At 56.1% G+C, this 13666-nt stretch overlaps 2 protein-coding genes across 3 annotated transcripts in view; one reads left to right on the forward strand and one right to left on the reverse strand.

Annotated features, from left to right (window-relative positions):
• Nucleotides 1-479: 479 nt before the first annotated feature.
• On the forward strand, nt 480-3126 carry SLC38A8 (solute carrier family 38 member 8; the record flags this gene model as incomplete). Its single annotated transcript, XM_084533439.1, has 9 exons — nt 480-656; nt 1163-1361; nt 1508-1652; nt 1799-1903; nt 2108-2165; nt 2292-2406; nt 2526-2673; nt 2759-2958; nt 3071-3126. 9 exons carry the CDS (start codon nt 480-482, stop codon nt 3124-3126), a joined length of 1203 nt encoding a protein of 400 aa, XP_084389565.1.
• Nucleotides 3127-4219: 1093 nt separating this feature from the next.
• The window catches only part of NECAB2 (N-terminal EF-hand calcium binding protein 2), a gene marked incomplete at its 5' end in the record, with an annotated part of 58420 nt that continues 48973 nt past the window's right edge, over nt 4220-13666 (reverse strand). For both annotated transcript variants that reach the window (XM_084533563.1, XM_084533564.1), the window contains 8 exons: nt 4220-4848; nt 4954-5045; nt 5185-5262; nt 5444-5556; nt 5668-5724; nt 6185-6264; nt 6386-6504; nt 7512-7648. In XM_084533563.1, the coding sequence (XP_084389689.1) occupies nt 4820-4848; nt 4954-5045; nt 5185-5262; nt 5444-5556; nt 5668-5724; nt 6185-6264; nt 6386-6504; nt 7512-7648 (705 nt within the window). In that variant the 3' untranslated portion in view covers nt 4220-4819. The remainder of the gene's footprint in view (nt 4849-4953; nt 5046-5184; nt 5263-5443; nt 5557-5667; nt 5725-6184; nt 6265-6385; nt 6505-7511; nt 7649-13666) is intronic.

A 13666-nucleotide genomic window follows, 5' to 3' on the forward strand; every position in this document is an offset into this window, starting at 1 on the left:
CGGAGCCTTTGGTGTGCAGCTAATGAAGGCTTGGGAGGGCCCTTTTGAATGGTTATAAGCCCCGCAGGCAGCAGAGATGTAATGGAGGTGGCAGGCACAATTAGCCATCCCTAATTCCTCCGAGCAGCTGATTAAAGTCTCTTTATCCGCCTTACTGAGATCAGAAGGGCACATATTTGGGAAATCAAAAATGCATTAGGGGCTGTCAGCTGGGGCTGGGGGCCCCATGCATTGAGCCCACGGATGCTGACATGCGCTGGTCCCAGGGGATCATTTTTGTGGAGCCTCAGCGTGTTCCCCCCTCCCCATAGGGGATGGGCCCCTTGCCCCCAGGTCCCCAGCTTTGGGGCGATGCCCATTCAGCCCTTGGGTGGGCTCGGGGGGCTCCCACGGTGCCTCCCATGGGGGTGGGGACCACCAGAGGGGGACGCGCTCCCTGACCACAGCCCCAGCCCAGTCTCCTGCCGGGCCACTGGGAGATGGAGGGGGGTGAGGGGCGGCCGCTGCTGGGACCACCGAGCGCGGGCAGTGCTGGGCTCTCCTCCGCCGGTGCTGTCTTCATCATGCTCAAGTCGGCGCTGGGTGCCGGGCTGCTCAGCTTCCCCTGGGCGTTCAGCAAGGCCGGGGGGGCCGTGCCTGCCATCCTGGTAGAGCTGGTAAGGGGGAATAGGGTGCCCAAACGGGCAGGGATGGGGATGGGGAGGTTGAAAAAGTGGCAGAGCCCCCCCCAGAGCCTCCCTTGGCTCTGCTCCAGTATTGGCAGCGGTTTCCCAAAAGGGAGGTGAGGCTGTAGTTGAATTGGGACGGGAGGTGCAGGGGCTTTACCTTTCATGCAGCATTTGGCACTGGGGTTCCAGGACCCTTCCCAATGCAAGACACGCAGAGCCTGTGTCCTGAGCGATGCTAAAACCAGCCAGGACAACGGCTGCAAAAATTGCCTATAACATCCTTTAGACTTTAAGCTTTTAATCTCAACCTAAAGAATAGTTTTGGCTGCTACTCTCCTGCATGCCCCCACAACCCAAATCTAAACCCAAAGGCTCGCGGAGAAGTGTTTCTCCCTTCCTTTTCCCTGGGGCCACCACAAAGAGGACCTGGTGGGCTGAGCCGGTGTCCCCAGCAGAGGGGACAGGGTGCACCTTGCCGGCTTCTGTCCCTGCAGGGCTCGCTGGTGTTCCTGGTGAGCGGGCTGGCGGTGCTGGGCTACGCGGCGGCGCTCAGCGCCCAGCCCACCTACCAGGGGGTCGTGCGGGCGGTGTGTGGGCCGGCGGCGGGGAAGCTCTGCGAGCTCTGCTTCCTCCTCAACCTCTTCATGATCGCCGTGGCCCTCCTCAGGGTGGTGGGCGACCAGCTGGAGAAATGTGAGTGTCCCCAGTGTGGGGGGTGAGGGGATGTGTTCCTGTGTTCCCCCCTCCAGGGACGTGAGGCTCCCGGCCTGGTGGGGTGTTATTTTGTTGTTTTTTTTTTTTGGGGGGGTACCTCTGATTGCCTGCCACCCACCACGCAGTGTGTGACTCCCTGTATCCCGCTGGCACGCTGAGCGGGGGCCCCCCCTGGTACGCGGACCAGCGCTTCACCCTCCCAGCTCTCTGCATCCTCGTCATCTTCCCACTCTCCGTCCCCAGGGAGATCGGCTTCCAGAAGTACTCCAGGTACCCCCGTGGTCACCCTGGGTCAGCCCCAAGGTCTCTCTCTGGGGGAACCGGGCTTGTCCCTGCCACCAGTGTCCCCTTGGGGTCTATGAGACCCCCCTGTCCCCTACCCACCCGCTCACGGCCCCCACCCCATGTCCTGGCAGCATCCTGGGCACGCTGGCCGCCTGCTACCTCACCCTGGTCATCGTCCTCAAGTACCACCTGCAGGAAGGGAGCCTCAGCTCGCCCTGGCCTCCCCAGCCCCCCAGGTAAGGCCAGCGCCATGTCCCCTGCAGTGGCACAGGGGCGGGTGCAGGGGGTGAGGCGGGGACAGCCCGGGGTGAGGGGTGGCAGCCTCCAGCCCCAAAATCATGTGGCACGAGGTCCCTGCAGTGGCATCCATGCTTCACAGGGTCACCGGGGGCCTCATGACCTTTGCTCTTCCTCTCCCCCTTCCCCTTCTAATGTTGCAGGGCCTCCTCCTGGGCCTCCATGTTCAGCGTCATCCCCACCATCTGCTTCGGCTTCCAGGTACGTCCCCAGCGGTCCCGCCTGGAGGCTCTGAGGGGATGGGGCCGGACACGAGGCCCTGGGGCTGTGGTCATGGGCTCTGGGCTGTCGGAGGAGGGCAGGTGGCCAGCGTTGTCCCCCTTGCAGTGCCACGAGGCCTGCGTGGCCATCTACAGCAGCATGCGCAACCAGAGCTTCTCCCACTGGGTCGCCGTCTCCGTGCTGTCCATGCTCATCTGCCTCCTCATCTACTCCCTCACGGGTAATGCCGGAGCCTCCTGTCCCCTCCTTGCCCTGTGGGATTTGGCGGGGGGGCTCTTCCCTGTCCCTATGCCCTGTCCCCTCCCTGGGGACAGCCCATTGTCACCTCCCCGCCTGCAGGGCTGTACGGCTACCTCACCTTCGGCGATGCTGTGGCGGCCGACGTCCTCATGTCCTACCCGGGGAACGACCCCGTCGTCATCGTCGCCCGCCTGCTCTTCGGCGTCTCCATCGTCACCATCTACCCCATCGTGGTGCTGCTGGGCAGGTGAGGGGGCACCACGGCAGCGTCCTTGTCCTGTACCCTCCCTAAAATCCTGTGTCCCCAGTCCCTGAGCCGTCCCCGCCAGCAGGTCGGTGGTGCGGGACCTGTGGGCACACCCCAAGCGCGGGGCGGCCCCGCTGGCTGACGGCCCCGAGCGGCGGAGCCGGGTGGCGCTGACTATCTCCTGGATGGCCGCCACGCTCGCCATCGCCTTGTTCGTCCCCGACATCGGCAAGGTCATCGAGCTCATCGGCGGCATCAGCGCCTTCTTCATCTTCATCTTCCCAGGCAGGAGAAGGAGGCGGGGAGGGAGGAAGGGGGTGGGTTGTGGGGTTAATTTTGGACCCGTTCCTGCGGGTTTGGTGCCCGTGGTGGTGCTGAGCATCCGCGCTGGTGGCAGGGCTGTGCCTGGTGTGCATGACGGGGAGCCAAAGCATCGGGCCACGCAAAAAGTGAGTGTGTGAGGGCACTGGGCCCCCAGGGGGTGCGTGGGGAGCCCTGTGAGGTGGGAGGGGGATTTGGGGCGTGGTGGGGGCCACAAGGAACAGGATGCTGTGGGATGAGGGGTGGATGTGGATGGGGGAGTGAGGAGGGATGCAAACAGGTAGCAGGGATGTGCTCAGGTACCATATCCCAGGGATGTGTCCAGGTCCCCTGTCTCAGGGATTTGCCCAGGTCCAATATCCCAGGGATGTGCCCAGGTCCCATATCCCAGGGAAGTGCCCAGGTCCCATGTCCCAGGGTTGTGCCCAGGCTCTGGGGAGGTGCTCGAGTACTAGGACCCTTCCCAGGTGGGGTGGCTGAGAGGGAGGGAAGGAGGGGACCATGGGGCTGTGACCCCAGAGCCTTGGGGTCTGGAGGTGGGGGGACTGGGTGCTGTTGGTTGCTTGGTGTCCATCACTGGGGCGGTGTGTCCCTATTGATTGTTGTGCCTTGCCGGTGTCTGGGACGGTTTGGGGAGGTGCTGGTGACCCCACGATGGAGCAGCGGCGTGGTTTGGGGGTGAGTGCCACATCTGGGGGGCTTGAGGGGACACTAGGGAGGTGAGAATGGGGTGGGGTGATGGGGAATTGGGGTCACGGACCCATAGGTAGGAGGGACGGGGGTGGCAGAAGGAGCCGTGGGGCTGTGCCCCAGTGGTGGGGCAGGGGGGATGATGGCAGTAGGGTAGTTGTGACTCGATGTCACAACGTGCCATGGGGGGGTGGCTGCCAGGCTTTTTACTGGGCACCTTGTGTCATTGCCACAGGGGCTGAAAGGGGTCCCCCAGACCCAGGAGCAGCACGGGGACCCCACAGAGACCTTCCCCTGGAGAGGGCTGTGTCCCACCGGGTCCACCCCAAACTCATGTCCCCGCAGGGCTGCTCTCGTCGCCTGGGGCATCCTCTCGGTGCTGGGGGGCACCTTCGTGTGCGGGCAGAGCGCTGCCCTGGCCGTGATGGGGTTGCTGCACTGAGGGGCCGTCCCCCCACCCCTGTTCTGTGTCTCCCCCCAAAAAGAACCACTCGGTCCCACCACCCCGACCCCGAACACGGCCACACCACTGCTTTCTCCCATCACGATTTTATTTGGTATCGTGTTCTCCATTGCTCTACTGTTAATAAACACTTGGGTGAGGAAGGGACCTGGTGAGGCCCCCCCCACACACACCCCTCTAATCCCCCTCGGGCAGCCCATGGGGTCAGGCAGGGTGTGCACAGACAGACAGACGGACAGGCACGCATGGACGGACAGACCCCAGGGTTGGGGAAGGGGGGGCATGACACAGCCACCCCCCAAGCCTGCGGGGCACCTGCTGCCACCCCGATAGGTGAAGAAACCCCTGGGGACCCCCGCAACCCGAGATTACCATCCCTGCCACCCCACAGCCCCACTCCCTCTCCTGTAGACCCCATCAGGGCCCTACAGGGATCCCAACACCTATTTTTGGGGAGGTCAGCCCCCCCATACCCACCCCATCCTCATCATGCCCCCACCCCCTTGGAGGAGTGCCCCCAGGGATGGGGTAGCCAGGGGTGGGATGCGGGAGGTTTAGGGGTTTTTGGGGGGGTCACAGCGGGTTCCTTCAGCGCAGGCAGGTGACACTCACACCTCCCATCCTCCCGGGGCTGTCAGGAGGAGGGGGAACACGGCCAGGCCCTCGGCGCTGTCACTCTCGGCTCAGGGTGCACCAGGCGGCTGCAGGGGAATGTCACTTGATGTCACCCCCCCCCCGATCAACACCCCAGCATGATCGGTTCTGGCTGTCCCAAGGGGGCACCCTGAGGGGTGTCTGTGTCGTACCTGGCACGGCCACGCTGGAGATGGCCTCCGGTTGGCTCAGGGTGTCCACCTTGACGTGCTGGAAGCCCTTGCAGGTGGCACTCTGCAGGTGCCTGTGTCCGGGGGAGGGTGGGGGGTGACAGCCCCAAATCACCCTCCTGACCCCAGCCCCCTCCCCGCCAGCCATCCCACACCCCCTCAGCCAGATTTCCCACCCAACCCCAAAAGCATCACCTCCCCACCCCGTCCTACCTCTTCCAGTCCTCCTCAGTCTCCCAAAACTCATAGACGATGAAGGTGACCCCATCAGGCAGCTTGACCGCGGTGACACTGGTGGTGGTGGGGAGAGGGGTGAGCCCCTGGGGGGGGCTGCACTGGGGGCACCCCATAGAGCACCCCCAGCCCTTGTCCTCTGTGGGGTGGCCCCAGCAGCCCAGCTCCTGGCACCCAAGCCTCCTGGTGACCCCCCTCCCGCAGCCCTGTCCCCAAATATCCCCCATGGGGCACCCACTGGAAGCAGTCCCTCTCCCCGGCCACGCTCTTCAGATACTGCTTCAGGGAGCTGCAGAACTCGCCCAGGTGCTTGTGCGACACTGTCATCTCGTCCCGCACCAGGAGGAGGTACTGGAGAGGGGAGCAGAGGGCATGTGAGACCCAACACACGCGGTGACACCCCTGTCCCCATGCAGGGACACCCCGGGGATGATGGTGAGGCCAGCACAGCCACACGCTCACCGTGCACGCCGTGCTCTCGCTGTCTGACAGCCGCTGGTGCAGGTCGAACCAGAGGGTCTGGAAAAAAAAAAAAAGGGAGAAGGGAAAGGGAGGCTGGGGAGCTATGTCCCCCAGAATTCGGAATCAGAAGCTCGAGGCAGCCCCAGCCTGGTGCTGGTGGCATCAGAGACATCAGGAGTGAAAGCCGGCACCCAGGGAGATGCGGCACGATGGAGATCTTGGTGAGGTTTTGGTGCCAGGCTCCATGGTCTTGGTAGCCCCACGTTGGCCCCAAATTGCCCACACCATGTTTGCTCCCCAGTACCTCACCACCCCACTCCCCTCCTGCCCTGTGAATACTTGACAAACCATGAGGATTTTGGAAACATCTCCAGCACCTCGATACGTGTCAGTCCCTAGATAGAGTAAGGCTGCCTCTGCAAGAGGCTTCTTTATAGGTTTATTCCTTGCTTAAGTAAGGCTCACTGCATCCCTCACTGCCACCACTGCACTGGGGTAGGTGTGCAGGACCCCTCACCTTGTCCTCCAGCCTGCCGATGAGCGCGGCCAGCCTGCTGATCTGCCCCTCCAGCCCGTCCTCCTTGGGGTCAGAGGGACCTGCGGGGACATCGAAGAAAAAAACACAACAAGGGGCACCTGTGGGAGCCTGGCAGGGAGCTGGGAACGTGCCAGGGTGTCTCCGGGCAGTTGGAGAGGATGGGACAGGTCCCCTGCTTACCGGTCTGGCTGCCCTTCCCGTGGTCCCTGGGCACCACGCGGGCAGGGGGCGCGTAGCTGGGCACGGGGCTGTCGTACCAGGGCTCCACCAGCGCGTGGCCAGCCTGGCCGGGGTAGTGCCTGCAGAGAGCAGAGCGTCTCAGAGCTAAGGGCTGCTTCTCCCCACCCTTTTCTTGCCCTCGGTGGGTGGGAGCCACCCCGCACAGTGAAGGTGCTGCAGTGACCCCGGTGGGCAGCGAGCAGCCCCCGTCGGCAGGTGGGAATTGAGGAGGGGCAGGGGGTCGCTGCCTTTTAATCCCAATTTAATAAGGAGTCTTGGGTTCGGATGCTCTGCTCTGATGTTGTTTTACAGCCCTCTATTCTTCTGCTTTTCAGGCCACCTCTTTGTATTAATGCTAATGCAAGAAATCATAGTTTTGTAGGGTTCTTTTTTTTTTTTTTTCTTGCTATTATCACCATGAGAAAACAGCCACAATATTTTTTCATTATGAGCTGTGCCCACACACCAGCACGTAACAGAGAGGGAAGCCTTTCCTGAGCTCTGCATGAAGCTGGGCTTGTTTCCTCCTTGGCATTCCCGACGAGCTCCTGCTCTCCCCGTTCTCCCCACGCACTCGCAGGCTGGTGGGAGCCTTCAAAATTAGGGTGAAGGATCCAATTATGTGTGTGTGTGGGGGGCACCCGGTGGGATGTCACCCCAGCACTCAGGGCTTTCTGGTTTTAGATATGGTCAGAGGCAGATTCGCTTTGTGAGCATCTGATAGTGTCCTGAAATGGTTTCCGTGGCAACCTGTCCTTGTTCCTGCACGCTGGGGACATGGGTGACACTGTGACACCACCACGGCTCCGCTGCGGTTTGGGCATTGCTGTGGAGACCCCCAGTGCTGTAGCCCTGGCTGCGCTTCAGAAAATAAAAACCTCAAAGCCATCTATCTCGAAGCCATCTCCTCCACCTTCCAAGGGCTCCCCCCAGTGCTGGGATGCAGGGACGGGGACAGGGACAGGGACAGGGACAGGGATGGGGGCACGACATCCACATAAGCCACACAACAGCATCCTCCTTCCCCTCCACCCCTCGCAGTGGGGTCAGCCCTGAAGCAGACAGTGAGGAGGAAGGCTCTGAGGACCTGGTGGGGTTGGTCTGCTCATCGATGGCATCCACGGCGCTCTCCACCGAGCTGAGCAGCGACTGGGTCTGGTTGGCCGTCTCCTTCAGCAGGAAGCGGGTGACAAACTGGTCCACGTTGCTGCCGCTCTCATAGACCTGCGGGTGGGGACAGCGTGGTGAGAGACAGTGCCAGGCCCTGGGTCCTGTGGTAATTGCTGATAAATTAACCCAGGTGGGGTAACGAGGCTAGCTTTACTCCACCCCTACTCCAAACGGAGTTTGACCTCACCTTGGGCCACCTCAGAGTAGTTTTCAAAGAGGTTTGTCCCCTTTGGGTTGAATGAGCAGGTTGTGTTGTTGTTGTATTTTTGTGTAGAAGCTCCTGGGGTAGTGCAAACCTCTCTTGAGAGAGGCGATAATTAAAAATAATGCTTTACCAGCAGAACTGATCTGCTTAATACACCTGGGTTGTCTTTCCCAGGACAGCCTTACTGCTCCCTTGCCCATGGCATGTCCTGCTCCTTCCACCTCCCATGAGTGACCAGCACAACCAGACCAGCACCGGCACAACCAGACCCACACCAGTCCAACCAGACCAACACCAGCACAACCAGAGCTACACCAACACAACCAGACTGACACCAGTCCAACCAGAGCAACACCAGTCCAACTCCACCCTAACCAATCCCACACCAGTCCAACTGGGCTTACCCCAGCCCAACTGGTGACACCAGTCCAACACCACCTTGCGCTGGTGTGGGACCAGCAAGGACGTGGTGTGAGCACATTCACTGAGCATTCGGGTGGGGGAAACAGGGCTGCATTCCCAAATATTCCTGAATATCTGGACGATCTCCCGCTGGTTGCACTCTTGATAAGGAGCGGGTATTACACCAATAAATCTCCTTGGCAAAGGCGTATAATTGCATTTGGGATCTGAACCCATTTTTTCAGCACTCCCCCCCCTCGCTGCTTGCCTCCCCAGGGCCCCGTGCACCAGAGCCTGCGCAAAACCGAGGCGTAAATACATTAATCAGGTGCTGGAACAGGCTCGGCTGTAATTACAGACAGGTTTTGATTAAGCCCTGGCTCCCACCCCTGCTCTGATTGCTGGTGCCAGGGCATCAGCGGAGCAGCGATGAGCACCGCTGCAGTGTTATCCAGTGTGTTAGATGATGCTGGGAGGGAATCGATGAAATAAATGGGGTGACATGCTGTTGTTTGCCCCATTCACTGAGGCTCTCCAGGACTCCATCACCTGCCTCCTACCAACGTCTGCACACAATTTCTGATCAGCCCAGGCAGATGAGCCTGCCCCTTTCAGAAAATAAAATGTATTTATGAAGAGGCAGGCCATGCATACACTTTTCTTCTCTGCCCTGGGACATCGGGTGAACTTTATTGTCCAGTGTAGAAGTACGAAAGTATTGCTCCGTTCTTATTGGGACATAAATCGCCTTGCTGCAGTTTTTATAGGTTTTGCTTGTGGCAGTGTTCATCCTGAAAAGCCTCTCACTCCTCTCCTATAATTCTGTGAGATGCTGCTGCTCCCCATGGCACAGGCACAAGCAAGAAACAAAGGGGCTTTTGTGGGGCTGGCCATGAGAGCTAGCAGGCTCCAGCTCAGGGTCCCAACTTATTTTTATATTATTTTTTATTTTGACCACTTTCAGGCAGCCCATGGATACAGGCAAGCCATCAGGTTAAAACTGAAGAGCTTGAAAAAGGCGATGCTTGATGCTGATGTAAACATCTGATTGCAGAGCTATTAAAAACCCCGTGCACTGAAAGCCACTTCAAGATTACTTTCTCGAACTGTGTTTTTGAAAACCTGATATATAATTATAAAGCTCCAGTTACTGCCTGTAAAAAAGCAGCCTAAATAACTGAACAGCAGCCCTCCTTCAGCTGGTGCAGTATTGCCTCCTTCCAGCCAGTCCTGATACAAGGGGTAAAGGGTTCAGAAAGCAGAGCTGGAGGGTCCTGATGAGAGCTCGCACATGGTCATGTGCACAGATCTGCACAAATTCCTTCACCACCATCCTTGTTTCCTCCCCAAAAATCAATCCATCCCCTCCGATAACATCTCAGTGCTCTTCTTTTTTTTTCAAGGTCACCACAAATGCAAGCAGGAGCCTAGGACGGCTTGAGCCCAAGTGCTCTGCAATGAAAATAAATGATTTTTTTTCCTCCCCACTTAACTAAGTGTGGCTGTTTGCCAGCCAGCCCATGACATTTGCACTCGGGAACAGCATCAGAAACGTGTGTGCTCAGATGCTCTTCAGCAATCCCCCAGGCCCTGCTGTAGCAAATGTCTCCTTTGGCGTTGCGAAAACAAGTCATTAAGAGGACCAGCTCCAGAGGAATCCTTCCCATGCTCTTATTAAAACATTTGTCAGCCTGTCCTAGGGAGATTTAATGAGGTTTGGTCTTATTAATTCCACCCCAAAGAGATATTTCCTCATTGTTGTGCTTGAGAAGTTAAAATATTTATGGGGATAATATAATAATTGCTGCTCATTGAAGTCGTTCTGTGACAGCAGACCTTGGAGGGGTGTATCTCGAAAGGCTTCCCTTTTTCATCCAGCTAGTTCATTAGTTCAACACTAGAAAGACTTTGACACTGCAGCTGCTACCCTGCCACAGAGCATTTCACTAGCAAGCCTGGTTTGATCATGCTAATTAACCAAAAAAAAAAAATCCGTGTTTGTATTAGAGGAGCGAATTTAAGAGGCAAAAGACTTCCAGGAGCTCTGCTTTGTGTGATGATGGGTGTGCCACAGGTTTCAGTGTCTCCTGAGACTCACCATTAAAGCACATTTCCTCAGGAGCTTGAAATTCAGGTTAAAGAAAACACTTGCCCACGCTTTGCCTGTGGAAACCGAGGCTGTGACTGGTGCCAGCACCTAAAAGTGGGCTCTCATCACTGCGCTCCTGTGAGTACCGAAAGACTGAAAAAGGAGATTTTTTGATGCTGATCAGCATCTCAGAGCTTCTCTGCTGGCATTTTTAAAGGTCACTATTCAGCTCGTTAGGACTACAGGACGTGAGATATAAATGAGGACAGGCCCCCCGCAGCCCCGACAGTGCCCACTTCCACCCCCTCAACACTTTATGGCTCAGGCATGTGCTGCGATGTTGCCTTGGAGGGGCTGATTCAAATCCCTTGCTCATAATTGCCTGTTTTCTTCCGAGAGATATTTCCTTATAATTAGAATAGCACCCAGACCTTCCCCTTGCTCCTTCCCCGCTCCACGCTCTTAAATCCCTCCAGAAGCGGCAGCCCACAACTGATTGCCTGGCACGCAATCAGCAGCCGAAACCTGAGGAGAACAGACACTTAAATATTTGATAAATGAGAGCATTACCATATGAAAGACCCTCAGCCTTCCTGAAATGTCTTGGAAAAAAAAAAAAAAAAAACACAAATGAGGCACCTGTTCGGATAAAAAGAAGAACTACGGCACCACATGGATTTTAAAAATCTTTCATTATACATTCCTCCTCTATAAATCCCATCAAATGTTGCTCGGGACTGCTTTCAAACTGCACAAGTTTCTCTCATCAGCTGCATTTTGGGGCCACCACAGCAGTCCGGGAGGGAAGAGGACTCCCAGATGGAGGCAGGACCCCCGTGAGGACAGCTCAGGGTCGGCCCTTTCTGACCCATGTTTGCTTTATCTGGTCCCCAAGTCCTCCTGCAGTGCCCTTCCCAGGCAAATTATTGCAGGACTTCCTTCTCCTCATTCTGGAAAATCCTCCTGCATGCAGCATGCCCCCCTCAGTCCATGGGGAATGGAAAACTGGCATTTTTATGCCCTGTCCACTTGGTAGGGAAGGAACAGACTCGGAAAGCAAAATGTGGCCTCCCACTCCTGAACACCCTGACTATAATTAGCTTTTGTCTTCACACAAGTCCCTAATTAGCATTATTTGCTACCCACAAGAAAGTCAATTAATATAGGCTTTATTTATTCATTTATTTATTTCTTTTCCCAAGGAAAGTGGTGCAGCTTCTGTTTTCCAAGCAGGACGTACTCGCACGGCTCTGCAGATGGAGGGATGAGAGGTGGACGCGCTCCAGCTGCTGAAGGCTCAGCCCAGTTGTGCCAACCCATTCCTGCCGACTTGCCTTTCCCTTCCAAGCTGCTCTCAGCTCCACAATCCCTTCCTTTTAATGCCAGGAGCAACAGCCTTGAGCTGGGAGGGGAGGGAAGGAGAAGACCCAACCCCACAGGAGGTCTGCAGGAGCTGGAGAAGGGCACCGCGAGCAGGATCTCTGGGGAAGCTGCTCTTCCCTCTCACAGCAAGAGGGGGGGGGGGGGAACATGAATTTTGCAGCGACAGACTGGCAGAAGAGCAGTGAATAAACATCTCTGTCTAAAAATAAGCTCCAAGAGAGACCTTCTCAGGCTGTGCCTCCCCGCTGTGCTCCTGGCAGCCCGGCTGGATGTCACGCTCAGCCCCGCGGGGCTGGCGACAAAACTTCTTAGGTTATTCCTGAAAAAATAGAGTTGTGTGACTTTTACAGAAATCCACATCGGTTATCGGCCTTGCTATAAAAATTGATATTGAAATCTTTCAGTATTCCTGACTAAAAATGTTTTACATGGACAGATGACTTTGGGCTTTTTTCAGCCCAAACCATTCACCAGATGTCGTTGCCGGGCTGTGTTTTACACAGAACCTAAACCCAGGATTTGGCTAACATACACCAACGGGGAAACCATCCTGTTCACCCCCTGAGAAACCACATAGGATGAAGCCTCTTCAGAAATGAGGGTGGGAGGGAAAGGATTGTTTTAAGGGGTGTCATCACTGAAAAAAGCAGAGCATGTGACAGCCCCACTCGGTGGTGTTACCCAGCAGGCAGCTACTTGGCTTTTCCACCTCCTTTTCACCCGTTTATCTCATTACCCTCACCTTTACCACCTGCTACAGAAAGCAGTAAGGGTGAGCCACCACAGCTGCTGAGCACTGTTTCTTTTCTAGGTATTGAACTCAATTTGCGAGGCAGAAGGAGGCATTAATTGGGGCTATGAGCCTGCTGGCTTTGGAGATGGGTCTTAGTGCAGAAGGTGAGAAAAGCTTCTCTGTCCTAGGTGGAAGGCTGCTGGAGAGCCTCTGTCTGCCGAAAGACTGGTAGAAATCAGGCAAATGCTACTACTTCTTTAAAAAGGAACATGAAGAAAAACGAAGAGTGGAAAGTCTCATTTCTCACAGAATTACAATAAATACCACACCGATCAATTGCAGTAATTGGGGCTGGACAGAGAATGCATTGCATTTGAATAAATTAACATAATTTAATCTAAGTCCTGTTGGCCAGTCTATCAACATTGCAATCTGCTGTTGATGAGTGTTATCTGCTAGATAAAGTGGAGGTGAGAAATTGCTGTGGGAGGGACACCAGGGCAGCAAATACCATGTGGAGGTAGAGAGGAGTGAACCTGGAAGGCATCATTCCTCTGGACCACCTAGGTCAATGAGCACATCTTTGAGCACTGCTCCTGAACTTATTAACTGCATCCAACACACAGCATTAAAACCTGTCCAAGGAAAAGCTGCCCAAAAGAAGTGGGGAAACACCACTGTGACCTTCAAAGGTGGAAATATCCAGCAGAAAGGCAGCAGGGTTTGGCACAGGATGGCTGCTGTGCTGACACGTCCTAAGGCAGAGGCAAGAAGGGTGAAATAATTTAACTCATAAATAATGTATGGGAACCTCTTCACCCACACATATATATGGACCTGAGGTCCCTATAGCTGCTGGAGCATCATCAGCTGGTACTGCAGCCAGCATGCTCAGAGCAGCTTCAGTTTTCCCTTCGTCATTCACAAATTCTCCCATCTAAATAAGGATTCTTGTGGGAAAAGGTGTTTGCAGCTCTTCTGGGTACAATGCCTGTCCACAAAACATGTGCCACCCTGACAAGAGAGATGTGTGATGTATCAATGCCTGCCCATATTTCCAGCCCCGGTGCATTAAATCACCCCAGCTCCAGTCCCATGTCCCATCCCACACCAAACCGCCTCCTCCCTGGTCACACTGGTTTTCCTATTTACCGACTGAACAATGAAACGTTCACTGGGGGTTATATGAGAACATATCCTACCACTGGCTTTTTTTAGACACAGAAAGTTCATTTCCCTTCTTTCCAATTTAACTGTATT

The sequence above is a fragment of the Aythya ferina genome (assembly GCF_964211825.1).
Source record: "Aythya ferina genome assembly, chromosome: 12".
Taxonomy (NCBI): Eukaryota; Metazoa; Chordata; class Aves; order Anseriformes; family Anatidae; genus Aythya; species Aythya ferina.